Below are 19,186 nucleotides of genomic sequence, written 5' to 3'. Positions count from 1 at the left end.
GACAAGCTGAGGTATGTGGAGTCCTGCTGTGATTTGGAGGAGTTTAGATGGACCCAGCCAGGTGTCTTGGTGGGGACCAGCCTGTCTCAGTGGGCGGTATCACTGCCAGCATAGCGAGGTCCTCAGCTTTCTTTGTTCGCACTCCAAGAAAGTCGGAGAAATTGCTTCAAACTTTTCCGACCTGAATGTGTGTCAGAGTGTTCTCACACGCGCCAAGTTAGTTTCGTCAGGATGTGTGTGTGTGTGTGTGTGTGTGTGTGTTTGTGTGTGTCTGCTGTTTGTGCTTTTGAATGCATGTCCCTCTGGTGTGTGTGTCTGTGTGTGTGTGTGTGTGTGTGTGTGTATTGGTAGGCAGGATGAGCATTCCTTCTGTTACCGTTGCTGTCCCTTCATTTCACGCTCCAGCAGCTCCGTGTGAATCCTCTTCCCTTGGCTCATTATCAGCGCTGTTCAATGAGCGCCCATCCCACTAGAATGCAGGGCAAAACCAAATCATTATTCAAGTACGGGGGTCAGTGCAGACATTGTGACTCTTTTGTTTTCTATATTTATTACTTTCCTTTCAGAAATAAGTTTGCAGGCTGCAGAGTGCCTCCCTCACTCCCTCACGACCTCGGGCGGTGAGGTAGTCGATCCCCCCTGCGCCCGACTTGGGGGGGGTTGCTAATGCCAGCGGATGTCTGTTGCTGTTATTGGATGCATTTACTCAGAGTCTCTGTTGTTTTTCTTGGCAGGTTCCAGTGTGCATGGAGCTGAATACGGACACCTGCCGGACAATATTACAGTGCTGGAAGGAGAAAGCGCCATTTTGAGGTAAACCGATTCTACACCTGCACCGGCTAATTAGATGGAAAACATGTTTGCTTTTCACCCCCACCTGTCACACCACTTTAATTGCAAATTTTCCGCCACTTTCAACTTCAATTAGGTTTCACACTTTGTGTCATATATTCCAGCTGTTAAGCCTATAGCTAAATGAATGATAATGCCTGTCAGATGCTGTTGCCGGACTCGCTCAGTCTGTCCAACATTTCTGGCAAACTTTCCAAAGGAGCACCTGGATGTTCCACAACATTTACGAGAGAGATGAGACAGGGGGTGTTTGTGTTTTAATCCATCAATCTCTGACGTCTGGTAGAGGGAGCATGATGGAATGGAGGTTATTTGCTCACAGTCATGGAATTCAAAGTAGTATCAACAAATTGTCCGGTGAAGGTCTTGGTCCTAATTAAGCAAAACTATTGTTGGTCTTTTATTGTGAAAATAAAATATAAAATCCAAAGGTGATTCCAAAGCATCTCCAAACTATTTCTTACAACTCAACACGATGGTGACCCAACCTTTAAATCTAACCACACCTGCATAATGTCTTAAAGTCGAAATCCTTGCTTGCTCTGGCTCCTAACCAAGCAGAAAAACAGCCCACTTGCTGTTCTCCTTGTATGGATCTGACCTGGCTTGCTACTACATTCAGCAGCTCAAAAAAAAAGTCCAAGTCAACATTACTTTCATCACATTTAAGCTTCCATCCCACCACATCTGAAAACAGATTACTCTTCTCTTCTCTCCCCTTTCCTTTTATTTTGTAAGGAACCAGCCCTTCCACCCTCTGTGGTCAAATCAAATATGTCATTCCCAGACCTGCTAAGGTTTTGTCAATATTTGTTAACATCAACATGTTTCTCCTGAGGTTAGACACCGAAGAGCCAAGATGTGGATCTATAAGTTTGTTGAGATGGATGATGTGTAGCCAGAAGCTGTTTCATTGACCCTGTGGATAATTTATTTAGATATCGGAACCTGTTACCTTCTCTGTCTATATCATGATTAAGTATTTGAAGTATTTGGAAGAAACCCCATCAGATCTTCCTAACACATTCTCATTCAGTTACTCGATAGTTTGCTATCAGATGATGGAACACGTCATCGGAATCAGACATGCCTGTAGATTTACTCTGTACTGGACAGGAAGTAGCTGATGAACAAAAATAAAAAGCTTTCTAAATAAAATCCACTTTCATGAACATTCAGTTTTTCCCAAGTGACATAAATAGTCGTGTTGAGCTTGAGTCGATGCTGCTCTGTTGGCTTTGATGCGGGTCATTAAGACGACTGATATTTGATGCTATTATGGTCCTCGTCTTCCTCTGGGCCTCCAGTCTTGTAGCAACATCATCAGAGCAGAAGAGATATGTTTTAAAAATAGCTTTAAAGGCATTCGTACATGACCGGGATTATACATATATTTTTCTCTTTTATTTAAATTCACCACAACACATCTGTTGTTAGTCAAAACACTGTATTTTAAACAAAACACTCCTGACCTTGTGGAATAAGTGAGGGACCCTGAGGTCAGCAGTCAGCCTGGGTATCAGCCTGCGTATTGTAGCCCATTTGTGGTTCCATTTGTGGTTGAGTAAGATCTGACATCAGTGGAAGATGTTGGATCCTCCAGTGACATCAGATCCCACTCAACCACAGAACAGATATCAATTAAGCAAGTGCCATAGAGTCACATGTGCTTCTTACAAGTTGAGACTAGGTAAGGACCTCTAGTGGCCTTGCCAAGAACTGAAAGCCCAACTTTGGTATTTGTTTGCTGTTTTGAAGCACCGGCATTTTTTATTATTTATGAAAAAGCTTTTTGTATAGAAGGATCACAGCCTTTCCCAAATTTCATCATCTGACACATTTCAATCCACCCATGGAGCAGAAATATTGAAAGAGTAACTTTGCTTTCAAGCTGATACACTGGCAGGCATATCCAACCCATTTGACACCAGGTTGAAACAGTGGTTCTCAAAGTGTGATATATGCCCCATTGGTGGTACTTGAGGAGCCCCCTGGTGGCCCATCAGTAACAGATAAAGCTGGAAACTTCAACAGTAAATCAAATCAATTGAAAGATGTCATTATCAAATTAAGAATAGCTTCTCTTGCTTTCTGCAGAGACCCGGCCGCTCCTACACGCAGGCCACGTCCCCGGGGCTGTTATGTGTGTAACATTTCAGCATGCGGCCCCCCCCCCCCCACGCTTTAATTTGCGGCTCATTTGTCAGATAATAATTTTTATAATAATCAGGTCTGCAGGCATGCAGCCTAAAATGGAAAATGCTCGAGTCAGCTCTCCACAAATGCGCATTTAAGCAAGAAAGAGAGAGCGAGAGAGAGGGAGAGAGAGAGAGAGAGAGAGACTGTCTGTCTGTCTCTCACCACCTTTAGCTTTCATTGTGCCACCTAAAGGACATGGATATGAACAGCAATTTTCAATATACTTCATGCAGTTTTCCATCTGATCTCAAACAGGGAGCTCACACGCACGCACACATGCACGCACACACACAAGCTCCTTCATACATTTGGCCAGTGCATCTCACCTGCATGTGTTTGGTCCGTGAGTGGAAACAAAATGTGTCCCTGTGTGTAGTCGAGCCAAGGAGCGGCTGATAGTGGAAACAGAAGACATCACTGGTTCTCTCTCTCTCTCTCTCTCTGTAATTCCTTCACTACAGGTGCTATCCTAAGCGTCCCCATCTGAAATCAATAAGGCATTGTGGGTTTTGAGGCACGTACTGTACTCACAGATAATGTGTGCCATAAAGTGTGTGTGCCTGTGTGCAGGTAAAACAGGGCAGCATGCAATGAAACAAAGAAACATGCAGCAAGGAGGAATTTACCTTGAAAAGTGATGACATGGAAACGTGTTTTGTAGCTCCATCCTCAGACTGCAGCGGGAGAAGCTCAGAGCTGCACCGTGTACACATTAGGCCGCTGGACATTCAGGTTGAGAATATAATAATATCAGGATCTGTATAACATCATTAAGAGCCTCTGGCATGTGGATGTCTCCTCTCTCACTCTGCCCTGCGCTATTTTGGAAAGTGAGATATTGGAGCTGCAGACAAATCACAAAGTCAGAGGTGAACTCAAACCATTTGCACAGAAAGCGATGAAGGGAGGAAGAAAGTGAGCAAATACACGCACACGTACGTCACCCTCATTAAGTTCAAGTTCCATCCTGTAGGTAGAGAAATTTGATTGTTGAGGTTTTGCTGTAACTTGATAGATGGAGGCTTGTTGATTTGGTTTTCTCCACAGGGGTTTGAGAATCACTGGTCAAAAATGAGCCACGTGAAGTATTTGCAAGTTCCATAACACCTCACAATAAACCGACACCATCTGACACCATCTGACACCATCTGACACCATCTGTATCAGCCTTGACAAACCACAAACTTGGCAAACAGACCCCTCACTTGTTGATTTCTCTCTCTGTCACCTCGCAGATGTCACATCAACGAGGAGGTGACTCACAAGGCCTGGCTGAACCGCTCCAACATCCTGTTCACGGGGACGGACAAGTGGTCGCTGGACAAACGTGTGACTCTGCTCAACAGCAACAACAGCGACTTCTCCATCAATATCCACAACGTGCAAGTAACCGACGAGGGGCCATACACGTGCACCTTCCAGGTCAATAGCAAGCCCCGCATCGCCCAAGTCTACCTCATCGTCCAAGGTTAGCAGCTCACGAAATCACTCTTGACTTCCATCATGTATTTGAGTCTCACTGCAGCTTGAAATGTTTGCGCCTCTGGCACTAAATGGCATAAATGTTTCGTCACCCGCCCGATTTCTGTTAGCGTCCTGTGATTGAGGTTTAGCGGAAAGGAAGCAATTAATAGTTTCTTTGGCGGTTATTCTGTAACTGTTGTGTCACCGCACGTTTATCTCGAACTTTAATTGCTCGGATAAAAACTGGAATCCTCCCTCGGGCAATTGAGGTTGGGTTAAGACTCAAAAACATTCATGAAGAGGGAGTTTGGGAGAAGTGGGGAGTGAGTCACGTTTCCTTCTGTATTGTATCTACTATGAGGATTTCAGAGCACAAATTTTTAGCAAATGTTTAGGTGTGATGGTGACAAATTCTTGCTGTTAAAGCCTTTGAACTTTGTCTCAAAGGCTTGGAGAAGAAGACGGGAGCAAGTCTATCCCCAGACTGTTTGGTCAGTTGTGATATCAACACTTTTCAGTTGATTATGTTTGACTCTTAGTCTTGTTCTGCATTGGAACCAAGGAAAGTTCATCTTAGGGAACTGGACTTGCTAGTAAAGGCTTGAAGTCGTTTCACCTCTTATCCGATAGGCTTATTCAGTTTTTCAGTTCACTGGATGGTTACAATAAATCGAGTCTAGCGCAGCAGACGAGTAACCTGGAAGTCACTTGGATTCCCCCCCCCCCCCCCCCCCCCAGTGCCACAACAGAGTCAAGTCCAAGCATGTTCATTACATCCACAGGGTCTCTTAGTGTTACTGAGGAAGTAGGTGACAGGTCAGGTGAAGGAGGAGGTGGTGGGAGGAAATGAGGGCGACTTCCCAGTTGCCTGGATGAATAACTGACAGTGCAGGACCCATCCTGGGGCTCAGCCATCACGTCTGCGGCTACTAAGTGAACGAGAGCTCTGCTGATCTTGAGTGACGTGGTGCGTTGGCGGCCCACTGCTCACCTAAAGGATCTCCGGCCTTATCCCCCCCGCACGTGTCAGCTGTGGTGTGTACTGTGGACAGCGTATAACGCCTGTGGCAGTTGTACATCAGGAGCAGAATGCAGCTGAAGGCTTTTAAGAGGATATACGGATATGTTAATTAGGAACTTTATGGTCCACTTGTGTAAAATTGCCTTTAGTTTCAGCACTCACAGTATGAATTTAAAACTAGACCTCTGGAACAAGACATTAAACACATAACAACTTTAAAAGACATAAAGACTAATTATAAAAAAAACTATTTGCCATAAAATACAGTGCGCTCTGAGCATCATTGAGGAGGGAAAAGAACAATAGGGAAGCTCAGGGAGGAAATTTACCATATGGATCTTGGGTTGCTTGTAAGCGCCTGAAGCACCGTCCCCACTGTAAAAGCTCAGTGCAAAGGGGATGTGGATCGCTTGTTATCTGATGAGCTTTGTCTTTGGAATTAATTAAATATTTATGTATGTATCCATTTACTTCAATGTATTTCCTTCATTGCAGATTTCTATGCAGTATGGCTGCATTCAAATCTCCACCAATTTCCATTTTCTGTTGGCGAACATCAAGCTCAGGCAGTGTCTCTGTGTAGCTTCTTTTAAGACGTGGCACAGTTATGTAATGGAAGTTGATTAAAGGGGAGGTGACTGTTTTCACAGATAACACTGGTGCAGGAGGCCAACAGGAGCCAAATCATTAGCAAACCTCACTTAACTAACATCAGAGAATTGGATTTTCAATGGCTGCGATATTTAACAGTAACCATGATAAAATGGAGGCCAGGGTTTTTAATCATAATATTAATCATTGTTATAAGTCATCATAACCCCTGGATCATTTGTATGCAGACTGGAGGGGATGAAGTTGGGCAGAGGCAGAAGTCAAAAGCAACTTAGTCAAAATTCCCTCCACACTTTTATGAAGAATGGAGATAAGTTATATTGGCCTGAAATCATTTAACAGATAAGCAGGGTTTTTTGGGATGCAGGAAGGGCGATTTGCTACAAACCTTTGCTAACCGAGGAGCACAATCTGCACTATCTCTATCTCCCCTTTGTGAGCTGGGAAGTGCAATCTTTGCATTCTCTATTAGTTACATTCTGTTGGAATGAAAGCAAAGGAGCGCCGGCTCCCAGCTCACAGGTGGCAGAGACAATGCAGAGCCCAGCCTCTCACTAATTACACTGCACAGCGGCCAAGTCAAAACTCTCCCCTGCAGGGCCCAGAGCTTGGCAGGGGTGACCATCCATACCTAAGCCTGTGTCACCTCGAGTTTCAGCCCTGGAGTGATGTCGCAGAAAATAATTACACCCCCAAGTCAGAGCATCAAGCAGGAAAAGCTCCACTACGACTGTAATCTTTGCTTTATCGCTGCAAGTGTTCGACTCCAGCAAGATTGAGAAAAATAGGCTCCTTGGGCGATGTCTTACCAAAAAGTTTCAGGGCCCAGCTCATTAAAAACAACGATAATGGCCAATTTAAATTCAACCCATCTTGTTATTGAACTAACTGCATGCATAGTGCTGCGACACAACTGTGTTTCTTTGGAACAAAGCCGCATTCAGCAGCGTCTTTCACTTAAAACCGGAAGTGGAAACTTCAGTGACTTTCACCAGACAAATGTGCTTTTCTTCAAAGCTCTAATTATATTCAGTGTCAGAAGAAGGAGATTTAATGCACATTTGCAGCAATTTAGCATTGACTGCATTTTAAGTAGCGGTCAAGCATATTGTCACACAGTTGAGCAAGTGTTTGGGCACAGATCATTAATCAGCTGATTGCCTGTCTATCTGAAGTGCAAGGATTTGCATCATGCATTAAAGAGTTTAATAGGCAGCGAGGCCGTGCCTTATCAATAATTCATGAAATAAAAAAGGGTGTTTTAAGGTCATATTCTAATAGCGTGATCTTATGTTCCAGTGCCGGCCAGAATCGTCAACATCTCCAAAGACGTGTCGGTGAACGAGGGGGAGAATGTGAACCTCTTCTGTCTGGCGGTGGGCCGACCCGAGCCCACCGTCACCTGGAAAGACCAGAAATGTAAGTTTGCCGTATCATGTTTAGCTCGTCCTCTGAGCCAAAAATCTCTCATTCCCAGCTTTACTTTTATCTCACAGCCGTCACATTTATTCCTAACCCTGTTCTATTTCTCATAGCCGTCTCATTTTTCCTCCCCGCTTAAAAGCTTATCTGCATTCAATCCATGCGTACGTCTTTATCCCCCCCTTCCCGTGTCATCGTCCTTAAACCCAGCTGTCTAGCCTGCCCCATCCTAGATTCATACTCTAATATTTTCCCTATGTCCCAGTGTTTTGTCCCAAATACCCACACATTACACATAATTATCCCCACTGCGGCACCCGTAATCATCAGCATCTGTCTTCATCCACCCTGTCAACTAGCATCACGGCGTCAACTGACACTAACAGCCACGTTTGTCAGTCGATCAGTTATTTTTAGCCTCCATCAGCGCGGGGGACTAGTTCAGGGTGGTCACGATTTGGAGACTTGACAGATGAAGTCAAATCAATCCGATTTCGTCAGCAAGCATTTATTCAACATCTGTTGCCATCAATGTCACCACTAATGTCCAATGTTGGTTATTCTGAGGCTTCTAGATTGTAGGGTTTATCAGAACTGTAATGGCACTGCTGTATCTGCTTGGCAAGTACATAAATTGCTATGTACTGAATACGCTGCTGTGCCGTGATTCATGAGTGCACATTGTCTCTAGTGGAACAAGGAAAGCTTGTCACTCTGGACTGTTCCTGTGTCTAATACATTGTTTTTCTGTCAGTCACCGATAACATTCACTGGTTGGCAAGTCGAACTCAACTGTGTCAACACTGATAAGATGCATAAGAGGCAGGTTAGACAGTTATTTGTTTTGTGGAACGAGGCGCTCAGGTGGTTAGCAGCCCCGTCCTGTAATCTGGTCCATGTTGTTTCCACGTGTTCCATGTTTGGATGGAGATTGACCGCCCACGTACGCAACTCCAGAAGCTTCATCACCCCTCTGTACAAACGGGAACTCGACTCATGTGATTTGTAATAAATGTAGAAGTCGTCTTTGAGCGTTATCCTGTGTAGTAAGTGTAGTAAATACAAATTCCACAACAAATTCATCTGTTAACCTGATAAATCCCAGCATCTCAGCAAACTAGTTCATTTCTTGCCACTTCCGTTCTCCTTTGTCTTTTTTTTCTTTGTCTTTCCTGGTCGACAGCTGTCAAGGCTGCAGTAGAAGAATTAAATGTAAGTTTTGAGTGATTTCCTTCAATACTTGGAACATTCCTGCCTTGGAGACCCATTCAGAGAAGCAGCAAGCCGAAATGCAAAATGAAACTGACAATTATCAAGAGATGGATCTCGCATGTTGTTGTATTTGGTAAGACACATACTGATCATTGGGAATTCATGTATACATTTAGCCTTATTTGAGACCAATCTGTAATAGTATTCAAGAAAGTCATGATCACAGCTCTTGTCAATTCAAATCGTGAATCAGCGCACTGAGCAGTGATTTTAACTGCCTCTGAATGCACCAGCGCTATCACAGAGGGGAGACCAATAGTGTCTGAATTGGGCTGATAATCCTGTGAGAATGGGCCTGCACAGAACGCAAACATGGGGGTTAAATCGTAAACCACAGAAGGTCCACAAGGATCAGTATTCACGTGTGTGAGAGTCCTTCAGATGTGTGTTGTGTGATGGGTTGTGATTGAACTTCATGCGCCATAAACATTTTCACATCATCTCAGATTGGACATAGAAATCCTCCGGCCGAGCTTCAGAGCAAGGAGCCATTTCCAGACCTCTAGGCTCTGCGTTACTGTCAAAGTCATTATAACAGTGATTTCCTATCACACAAAGGTGTTGAATTGCGGCTCGCCACAGCAGCAGCAGCAGCATCGCAGATCAAACAAGCCAACCAGACAGAAAATAACAAATGGATCAGTGTGAACAACGACTGCGCATGTACACGTTCTGAAAAGACCAGTACCCACTGTACAGCTGTGTGTAAAAAGCAGATTTGGGGCTCAGAGGCCTCTTCCTCCTCCTCCTCCTCCTCCTCCTCCTCCTCCTCCTCCTCCCCCTCTCTGCCTGTCGCTGCGTTCACTCGCTGTGCATGCAAAGTCCTCTGCAGAGTTACTGTGTGTGAACATCCAACGCGCGCTACCTCAGGCAGGGGACAAGCCGAGTCATCACACACCCACGGACGTTCACACACACACACGCACACAATTTCCAGCAAAAAGGGAAAAAAAAGAAGAAGAAACCCGGCAAGCAAGCAAGCAAGCATGCATGCGCGCACACCTGCAGTGTTGCACTTCAACACACACAACCTTACATCACAACTCCGCACAGTCGTCCTCACTTGCAAGCCTACGGCGTTTCTCCTCTGTCAGCACTAATCCTCCCCTCGAACCGCCCCCATCCCCAACACACACCTCTCCTATCCCCCTCGCTCACTCGCTCTCTCTCTCTCACTCTACCAGTAGCCCCACGGTTTGCAGGCGAGGAGATAGGGGCCGCATTGCTATTCTGTGGGAGTCTCTGCAACCGAGTCATCAGTTGCAGGGGACCAGGGGCGGCAGAGAGAGTGGAGGAGCAGCCTGAAGAAACAGCAAGAAGCTGCCAGCCATCTGTCCCCATTACTCAGAGACTGCATAGAGAAACGGCAGGGAGGGATGGGGGGGGGGGAGGGATGGGGGGGGGGGGGGGGGGGGGGGGGGGGGGTAATAAGTGTAGTGTGTGTGTGTGTGTGGGGTGGGGTGGGGAATGGAAGAAGCTGCACCACCTCGGGTGAGACACAGACATGCTAGAAGTCTTGCAACCAAGGGCAAGGGACACAAAACCAAGTTATTATGAAAACAAACTACAAAAAATACCCCCAAAGTCTTTGATGTACACTCTTGTCTCGACGACACAGCTGAAGGCAGACAAAGCACACAAATTATGAGATCTGCACCCGGCAAACTCAATGTCCAGATGTCTAAACTCAGTATTCCCGATTCCTGACGTAAGAAGTAAAAACTGCAGGAAGGAGCAGCTGCTATTGTGCAGAGAAGAAGAGGTGAAAAGTCAGAATGTGGAGGAGGTTTTTTGTTTTGTTTTCACATCCGCCTCCTCTCGCACTCTTACCGGCTGCTGCTCACTCCCCTTCTCCGGCTATAGATCTGCTTCAGATAAGAGCCATTATTTAGCCACCTCTGTCGGTCGCTCCAAGCCGCGGTCGCAATGCATCTCTGAACCTCTGGGGAAAGGTTTGCGTCGTAGAATCAGGAAAAATTACGAGTTAAGTTCCTTAACCTTTACCCTACGTAAGAAGTGTGTGGACTTGTGTTTCAGGTTTCTCTTCTCCCTCTGCATTGGCAACCAATTTCTGGAACAGCTTGTTGTCGTATTTTGAGTGGAAAGGCAATAACGCACCCCAGCAGGACTTTAATGCGTCTACAGTTGCTCACCAAGCAATGGTGACGCAGATCTGCACTGTCATTCCCGACTCCCCCGCCTTCATCTCAGCGCCGCACACAGATATAATCACATCCATTAATTTTCCCTGGCATCCATCAGTTGACCCGCTTAGAGACAAACAGGCATTCTGGCTCATTTAAACACACCTGCGCATCAGAACCTTATCATCAGACATCCCATTCATTAATAGACACACACACACACACACACACACACACACACACACACACACACACACACGCACACACACACACACACACACATGGGAGCCTAAGCAGCACAGGCTTAGTATGAACGAATAGAGATATGGATATGGAGAAGTAGTGATAGATCAGTGAGGAATAAACTAGATTTACTGGGAAAACGACAGCTTTGTGTAATTCAACGTCTTTGTCCCTCTTTTAACAAAATTCATGTTTCATGGATTCAGCCTGAAACACTGTTCTGCTCTGTTTCAACCTGACATCGGGGCTCCCAGTCTCGTCAGTGTGTTTTTGTTATGGAAATGACACAAGAGAGCAGAGGTATCAAGTATGACCCGGATGATGGAGTCAGGCTGAAGCCGCAGGGGAAAAACTGGCTTGGGGCCTGTCCAAACCTCCCTGATCCTCTCTCTCTCTCTTTCATTCCGGCACCCCCGTGTCTTCTGAGGTGCGATCCCAACAATCTCAGCCGGGTGTCGGGAGTCGGACCGCTTCAAACGCAGTTAAGTGTTTGATGGAGTCGTGTTTGACAAGAGCATTGTGGGAATGCCAGGGGCCAGCCAGAGTCAGATATGATCTACCAGCCAAAGTGGAGGTGAGCGATTAAGGTCCAGGAATCTCAGGGGAAGGAGAGAGAGAGAGAGAGAGAGAGAGAGAGGGAGGTCTGTGAAAGAAGCCACCGTTTCACACATCATCTTTTTCTGCTTTTTATACGTGTATCGTACCAAGAGCTTGGCAGGACTCATGTTCATAATCAGTCCATCTATATAATTCCATTTTTAGGCGACCACTCGACTCAACTCGTCCGTTCCTCATGCATGTAGCGGCCGGTGCGTACCATATCCTTTCTTTTTGCATCTGCAGCCATCGAAACATTTAAAATTAAGAACATATGCCTGTTTAAGATCTTAGTCAGGCATGATCACGTCTCGGTGTTTAGTCAGACTGATATGGGATCATTGTCACGCAAACGTAGCTCACCTCTCCCTTCACCCGTACCTCTTCCTTGCCGATGAGCACTCTCTGTGTCTGTAAAGCTCTCAGATGCTCAAGTTTATTGCTGTCATTGATTCCAGCCCTGCATCATCTCTGAGTCTCTGCTTAATTGGCTGCACCTGTTACCGATACACAAAGGATTTGTTCTTTAGCTTTCACTTAAACTGCTTGTAACTTCTTCATTCATTCAGGTACAAACACCATTCAGACATCCCTGAGGCCGCTGAGCTTCATTCAGGGTTTTTTTTCATCATTTTCATTTCATTTCACTTTTAAGAAAGTGCCAGTTTGAAATGTATATTTTATTTTTGCCATTCCCTACTAAAATCTATTCAAATTTCATTCAGGCCTTCACACTTTCAGACCCTTCGTTCTTTCAGGTGCAGAAACCATTTGTCAGACATTCAGCCTTCAATATTCCAAGCACTTGTTCAACCTTTAGCCAGATTTTCAGCTTTGGAATCACAGCATGTTTTCTTCAGGAAATGCATTTCTAATTTTCCTTGTTCCTTTTATTTCTCTGAGGTCATCTAACATCTGTAACATCTGGAAGTGCTCGTTCACTCTGAATCCATCTTCTCTTCCCATTTCCCCCTCTCACGCTTCCCACCGCAGCAAAGTTGGGTTCGACAGAGATGTGACAGGAGGAGCTATATTTATTCGACTAATGGAATGAGTGAATAACATTGCTGTAGGACGCCACCCCCGCCCCGGCACCCGGCGCCCGCAACTCGCTGGAGTGGCGCGAGCAGCCATGGCGGCGGTTGTCGCTCAGCCCGGGCCTCTGTCGCAGCAGCTGCAAATAATCGTCTCCAGCTCAGTAACCGCACTAATAATCCTCCAGTATAATCTTCAATTAGAACCGCTGCACTAATCTCTGACAAGAATAATCGCAGCGTTTAGTGTTCTTTTTTTGTGCGTGTGTGTGTACGCGTGTGTGTTTGTTCACCAACATGCTCGGGAGCAGTTTGCGAGGGGAAGTGAAGGTTCACTGACTGACAGCGGTTGGGCAGAGGGAGCTGCTTTGAAAGAGAAAAGTGAGCTGCAATTTAAGAGCTGGATTTTCTTGTTAGTAGTGAGATTATATATTATGTCGTGTTCCACAGTCTGACTTCTTTAATGGGGTAAGGGGGAGGAAAAGGGGGCCTAATGGCTTCGGAGGCTGTAAGACAGCTGGCTGCCTAGCATTGTGGGAGGGATGAGGCTGGGTGGGAGCTCTCCCTCTCTCCCTCGCTCCCTCCCTCTCCATTCCTTTTCTGATTCTCTCTTTCCCTCTGTGTCATTCCAATAACACCCCCGCCCCCCGAACATCCATTCCATCACACGCAGAAGCAATAACGCTCCTTGTTCCTCTATAGAGATCCCTTGCTTGTGTGTTGCCTGAGGAAAAGACGCCAACGCTGAAGTGCGAGACAGACTAATTCGCTTTCTGTGGCACCTGGGAGTTTGTCAACGCCAAATAACAGCCAAATATTACTCTCACCCTGTAATATGGCGAACACGCCGTCCCCCCCTGGTGTTTCCACTGCTTGGAAGTGAAGCTGTCATTTCCCCGGAGACTTCAGCAGTAATGGTGTCATTGCCATCAAATCCCATTTACTTACTTAGCAGCTACACAAAGAATCCAAAATCTGACTGCTTAAATAGCCTGCAGGCCTTTAGATGGTGGTTATTAGGCAAATACGAGTGAACTTTAATCACTTTTTCACAAGATTCCTTACATTATACTGACAGCTGCTGGTGATTAAGAACAACACTGCAACGACAAAGACGGCCTGAATACATCTGAAAACAGTCGGTCACAAAATGGCAGATTCTCCTAAATGGTGTGTGCCCTCAGCTGTGGTAAAATTGGATATTAAATTGCTAATATTAAACTTTTTCCAGTATCCTGCAGGCCGAATGATGGATCTCTGTTTGCGTGGTTCTGCTCTGAAATGGCGTCGGTCCATGACGAGTCGCCGACCTCAAATATCACCAATCACCTTGCGTTTGATATATGACTGGTGTGACCTCTGACCTCTCCACTTTGTCATTAGATGGGTTGGTGAGTGACGGGGAGTTCTTGGACATCACAGAGATCAAGAGGCAGCAGGGCGAAGACTACGAGTGCATCACCAACAACGGAGTGGCTCCACCCGATAATCGCAAGGTCAAGGTCACGGTTAACTGTAAGTAGCACACGGCCTCCGCTCCGCCCGCAGAGCCCGGCTCAGAGGTGATCATTCAGCCCAGGGCGACCCCCTCATGTTGTAGCACGATGATATATTCATGTTATGTGGGAATAGAAGTATTATTATGTATGAATTCATAAATCTTAATTTTGTACTCTCCTGGGTGTTTTGACCTTGCGGGCAGCCCTGCTCTGACCTGACTCCACTTCTTCGTGAACACACATGTATACTAATTGGAAAATTTCTCCCTTCTGTTTCGCCGTACCCTCCCTTCCTCCCCCCCTCACCCTCTCTAACAGACCCACCCATGATCACAGATGTGAAGAACATGCCTGCCCATCTGGGCAAGACGGCGATCCTGCGCTGCGAGGCCATGGCCGTACCTACAGCTTCCTTCGAATGGTACAGGGACGACCACAGGTGAGGCCACAGAGGAGATTTGTGCTAATCTCTTAACATTTGGCAACCGTCCATTGGCCCGACCTCTGGCACCAGCAGATCCTAGATTAGCGTATATGTTTTTAAATTCTCCACTGGGGGAATATTAGCTGTTTGGAACTTTATTTACTCTCTTATTATGTGCAGAAAAAGATGTCCTACCAATTTAGTAAAAGTCCCACAGAGAGAGGAAGAGTTGAGGTGATTTGGCATCAGGCAAGGCGAGAGTCAGGAGCACTTACACAAACCTGAGCCAGCCCGAGAGAGCTGTTAATAGAGTATAATAGGCCCAGCAGGAGGTAACTGTTATTTATGGACTGTTAGATTTCACTATTAGTACACAGTGAGACAGAGGCGGCGTGTGGCTGGCGAGTGTGTCGCACTGTCGTCTCTGGAGGGAGGAAGAATAAAACCCTCCTGTGTGGGCTGAGTGGAGAGGTGTGAAGTTAACTTGTGTTATCCCTCTCCGCCTGTCACGCTCTTCTTCTCCTCTCCTCCCGCGTCCTCCCTTTGCTCTCCCGCCGCGACGCCCCGCCCAGGCCGGTGGAGAATGACAACACCCTGAGGATCAAAAACGAGAAGACGCGCTCGCTGCTGCTGTTCACCAACGTGACAGAGAAACACTTTGGCAACTACACCTGCTTCGCCGCAAACCGTCTGGGGGCTTCCAACGCCAGCATGCTGCTGTTTCGTAAGTGACTTCTAAATGCATACAGAAACTGTGTACTTACACGCACGCCCCTCGTGATTACGATCCATCAACACGCAGGCCTTCTAATGGAGGCGTCTCTACACACATGATACATGCAGGCACAAACCGTGACATATGCAGCGACACACAGATTCTTCCTCTTCTCATTTTTGCTCTGCACACAGCGCAGCACTTTCTCAGCCATCTCCTCCCGCCTTCTCCCCCATTTTCTTATTCTCCGCCCCATTAAAGCTTTGCTCGCCTACATTACCACCCCTCTCTCTCTCTCTCTCTCTCTCTCTCTCTCTCTCTCTCTCTCTCTCTGCCTCTCTCTCCCTCCATCTCTCGTCTAAACACGCTCTGGCATGCACACCCATGACCGCCGCTCCGCTCTGTCCCGTTACCCAAAGAAGTTGTCATTTCACTCCGAGCCCAATTCACATTAACCGTCCCCAATGAGCGATTTCCTACCCCTTCATTCCCCATCTGCCCTCCATCCCTCCCTCCCTCCCTCCTTTAGTGCATTCAGCATTACCATCTTAAGTGAGTCCTTCATCTATCCCCTTTCTTCTTTCATTCCTTTACCCATTATCTCGGCCAGTCTCCCTTCAATGACTCACTCCCCCCGTCAGGCCCATACATCTTTCTGCTGCCCCCTTTTTTCCCACCAGTGCTTGCCTGCCACTCCTGTCAGCCCATCTCTCCATCATCTGTCCTTCTGCCTCCTCTCCTCCCACTAATCTCTTCCTGCCATCGTTAGGACATACCAAACCCTTTACCCTTCTGCACCAGGCATGGAAAATCAGGACATGTTCAGATGTCGTTTCTATTCACGTGCTGTCCGTCGTCGTCACTGCCTCCCCTGACCTTGTTGTGTTGCTGCCTTTTATTACCCTTTTGTTTGTTTAGTTTGAAGCTGCCACGTGTAGAAGTCACGGCTGAATCAATACCGGCAAAATCGAAAAATCAAGTGTGTTGCTTAATGGCACAAAACGGGAAGAGTGAAAATTGATTTTGGACTTCTTGCGATTGTCCTTTTTTTTTGTTCGGTCTAATTTAAAATATTGGCAATCGGACGGTTTATGGTTTTATAACTCGAGGCTAAGAGCATCTGCAGTATAATAACACGTTGCTGAATCATTATGTGCCTACAGTATTTCATCTTATACCTCAGAGCATAATTTGGCCACATTGATTATACATTTTTAAAGTTAGGAATGTTCAATGTTCAAAGAATGAAAAGGATGTGTTGATGGCTGTCATGTACTGAGCTACGCAGGAACACAAACCTGTCTGTCTCTCTATTTCTCTCCTCTTTTTTCCCCTTCCTCTTCTTCTTCTCCTCCTCCTTGTCTCCTGGTGGCGGTGTCCTTGTCCAGGGCCGGGGGCTTTATACGGCCATGGCGTCACCTCGCACGCAGGGATCAGCGTCGCCGTGTGGGTCTCCCTCTCCGTTTCCCTTCTGCTGAAAGTGTAAAGAGCTTTGGCCCCGGAAAAAATGTCCCTACACACCCTCCGCCCCCCCCCCCCCTTTCCCACTCCCCATCCCCGCCCCCCAAACTCCCCCGGTGAAAGGCTCCGTGGCCCCCCCCACCCCACCCTGCCCCACCCTGTGACCACCCTGCCCCTCCACGGAAGGAAGAAAGAAATGAAATTCTTTAATTATGAACCCATCACTGTGACAAAAAGAATATGCATTATTCCAGGAGCCATTGACTCATTGCATCAAACACACGACCCCATTACCCCCCCGCCCACACACACACACACACACACACACACACACACACACACACACACACACACACTCACACACACCCTATCCCCAGCACCCTCACTCCACCTGAGTCATTATCACCACGTTCTCTCTCCTTCCCTCTCACTCTCCCTCTCTCTCCCTCGGTTCCTCCGCCCTCGCCTCCTTCACCCGCTCGGCATCACTGAGCTGATATTGATAGCGAGTGTACAATAGTCATAATCTTCTAGATGATCGATGAGGCGATGGTAGATAATAATGACGACAGGATGATCATTTATGTAAAATACTACACAGACTAACGACTGACCTGCGATGTTTGCCTTATTATGGAAACCTTAAAAAATAAACACAAAAAAAACAATATTATGATGGATATTTATGGAAATTATAGTTCTAACGTGATACTGACGGTCAGTTATCCACCAAGCCATGTCAGGTATCACCTTCTGATCACACACACACACACACACACACATACAGTGTACTGTATATGTATGGCTTTTTTATTATTTTAACCGTGTAGCAGTGAAAATGCTGCGAATGATGTCAAAATGTTTAAACACAAACAGGTCGGGTGGTGAAGGTGTCGCTCCTAACTACCCGCTTGTGCGCCGCCCCCCGCCCCAACTCCCCTTCACACACCCACCCATGAGGGGCGTCCGCCAAGGCGCATGTAGACCCCCCGCCCCCTCGCCACCCAGACCTCTTTACACCCCCCCCCCCCCCCCCCCCTCCTGTTCAGTGTGCGCCGTCTAGTCACCTCTCGCATCCCTATGGTGTTCTCTGCTCTGTGTCACCCCCGTCCCCGTCCCCCTCCCCCTCCTGCTCCCCCCCTCCCCAGTGTAAATATATGCAGTACAGAGGCCGCGCCAGTCGCCTTGATTGCCATGGCGCCCCAAAAATGAAATATCTTCCCATTGGTCTCAAACTTGCTCCAGTCTTCAGAAGCAGGAAGAGACTGTCCGGTGACAATGATGACCTCCTGCTTCAAAGCTGCCGCCTCCTCCTCCTCCTCTTCCTCCTCCTCTTCGTCGCTTGTTGATAGCATGTACCGGTTAGAGATGTTCCTGTTGTTGAGTCCATACTCCCTCCCACCCGCCCCCTGCCCCTCCCCCCCCTGCGATGTGTCTGTTTTACTCTGCAAGGTTACCTGCTTTTACTTTTTTGGTGTTAATAATACTACAGATGATGATGTTAATAAGTATTTGAATAACTATGAATAGTAATTCCATGTGTGAGAAAAAAAAGGAGAAAAAAAATGAACAAAATCTGATGGTTATGAGCTGTGTGTGAGGAAAATAATTTTTGTACTTTACTCCGAGAAGTCACACCCATTTGAACGACTACGACAAAAAAAAAAAAAAAGATGTAAAGTTTTCGAAGTGATGTGCTCTATTTTGCCATGAAGCTTTTTAAAAACACATTTGAAACAGTCTGAGGGATAATTTCATTCAGATCCAGGAGTGGCGACTAATGACGATGTAATTTATAATTTGTAATAATTTATGTCTCGGACTTTCTGTCACGCCGTTAACTGCATCTCACACACACACGCCCACACACACACACACATCCTCAGCATATTTTGTCCACCTATCATAGCGTGTCTGTCTCCGACCAGCTAGATAAATGATTTGGGAGCCCCGCGTCGGTCTCTGGCTGCGGCTGTAAGTCGGCTCCTGTACGGCCAGACTGTAGGGAGATAAAGATGTAATTAGCCGTTACCTGTGGCTGGATAAGTGAAGGAGCTTGGGTGCCACCTGTCCCTCCTGCCAGGCGGTGATGGCCCCCATAAATCAAGCTCAATCCTGCCTTGACAGGAATCCTCTTCAAGGACATCCTCGCCTTGGTGCGCCAGCGCTCCCGTCAGCGTGTACCAGTGACACGCAGGCGCCGCCGCCACAAAGACCCCCGTGGTAC

General features: G+C 46.7%; 1 protein-coding gene across 1 annotated transcript in view; it reads left to right on the top strand.

The window, feature by feature from the left end:
* iglon5 (IgLON family member 5) overlaps positions 1-15,749 on the top strand; it is an 82,613-nt gene extending 66,864 nt beyond the window's left edge. Inside the window, exons 2-7 of the mRNA XM_076148531.1 lie at positions 735-813; positions 4,287-4,519; positions 7,448-7,567; positions 14,244-14,375; positions 14,678-14,798; positions 15,356-15,749. Of these exons, the coding sequence (XP_076004646.1) occupies positions 735-813; positions 4,287-4,519; positions 7,448-7,567; positions 14,244-14,375; positions 14,678-14,798; positions 15,356-15,515 (845 nt within the window). The 3' untranslated portion in view covers positions 15,516-15,749. The remainder of the gene's footprint in view (positions 1-734; positions 814-4,286; positions 4,520-7,447; positions 7,568-14,243; positions 14,376-14,677; positions 14,799-15,355) is intronic.
* The last annotated feature ends 3,437 nt before the right edge of the window (positions 15,750-19,186 follow it).

This window comes from Genypterus blacodes, unplaced genomic scaffold, assembly GCF_046128005.1.
Source record: "Genypterus blacodes isolate CSIRO-AG114 ecotype Tasmania unplaced genomic scaffold, CSIRO-AGI_Gbla_v1 ptg000040l_1, whole genome shotgun sequence".
NCBI classification, from domain to species: Eukaryota; Metazoa; Chordata; class Actinopteri; order Ophidiiformes; family Ophidiidae; genus Genypterus; species Genypterus blacodes.
Note: the sequence above shows the minus strand (reverse complement) of the source record. Positions and strands in the feature narration are given on the sequence as shown.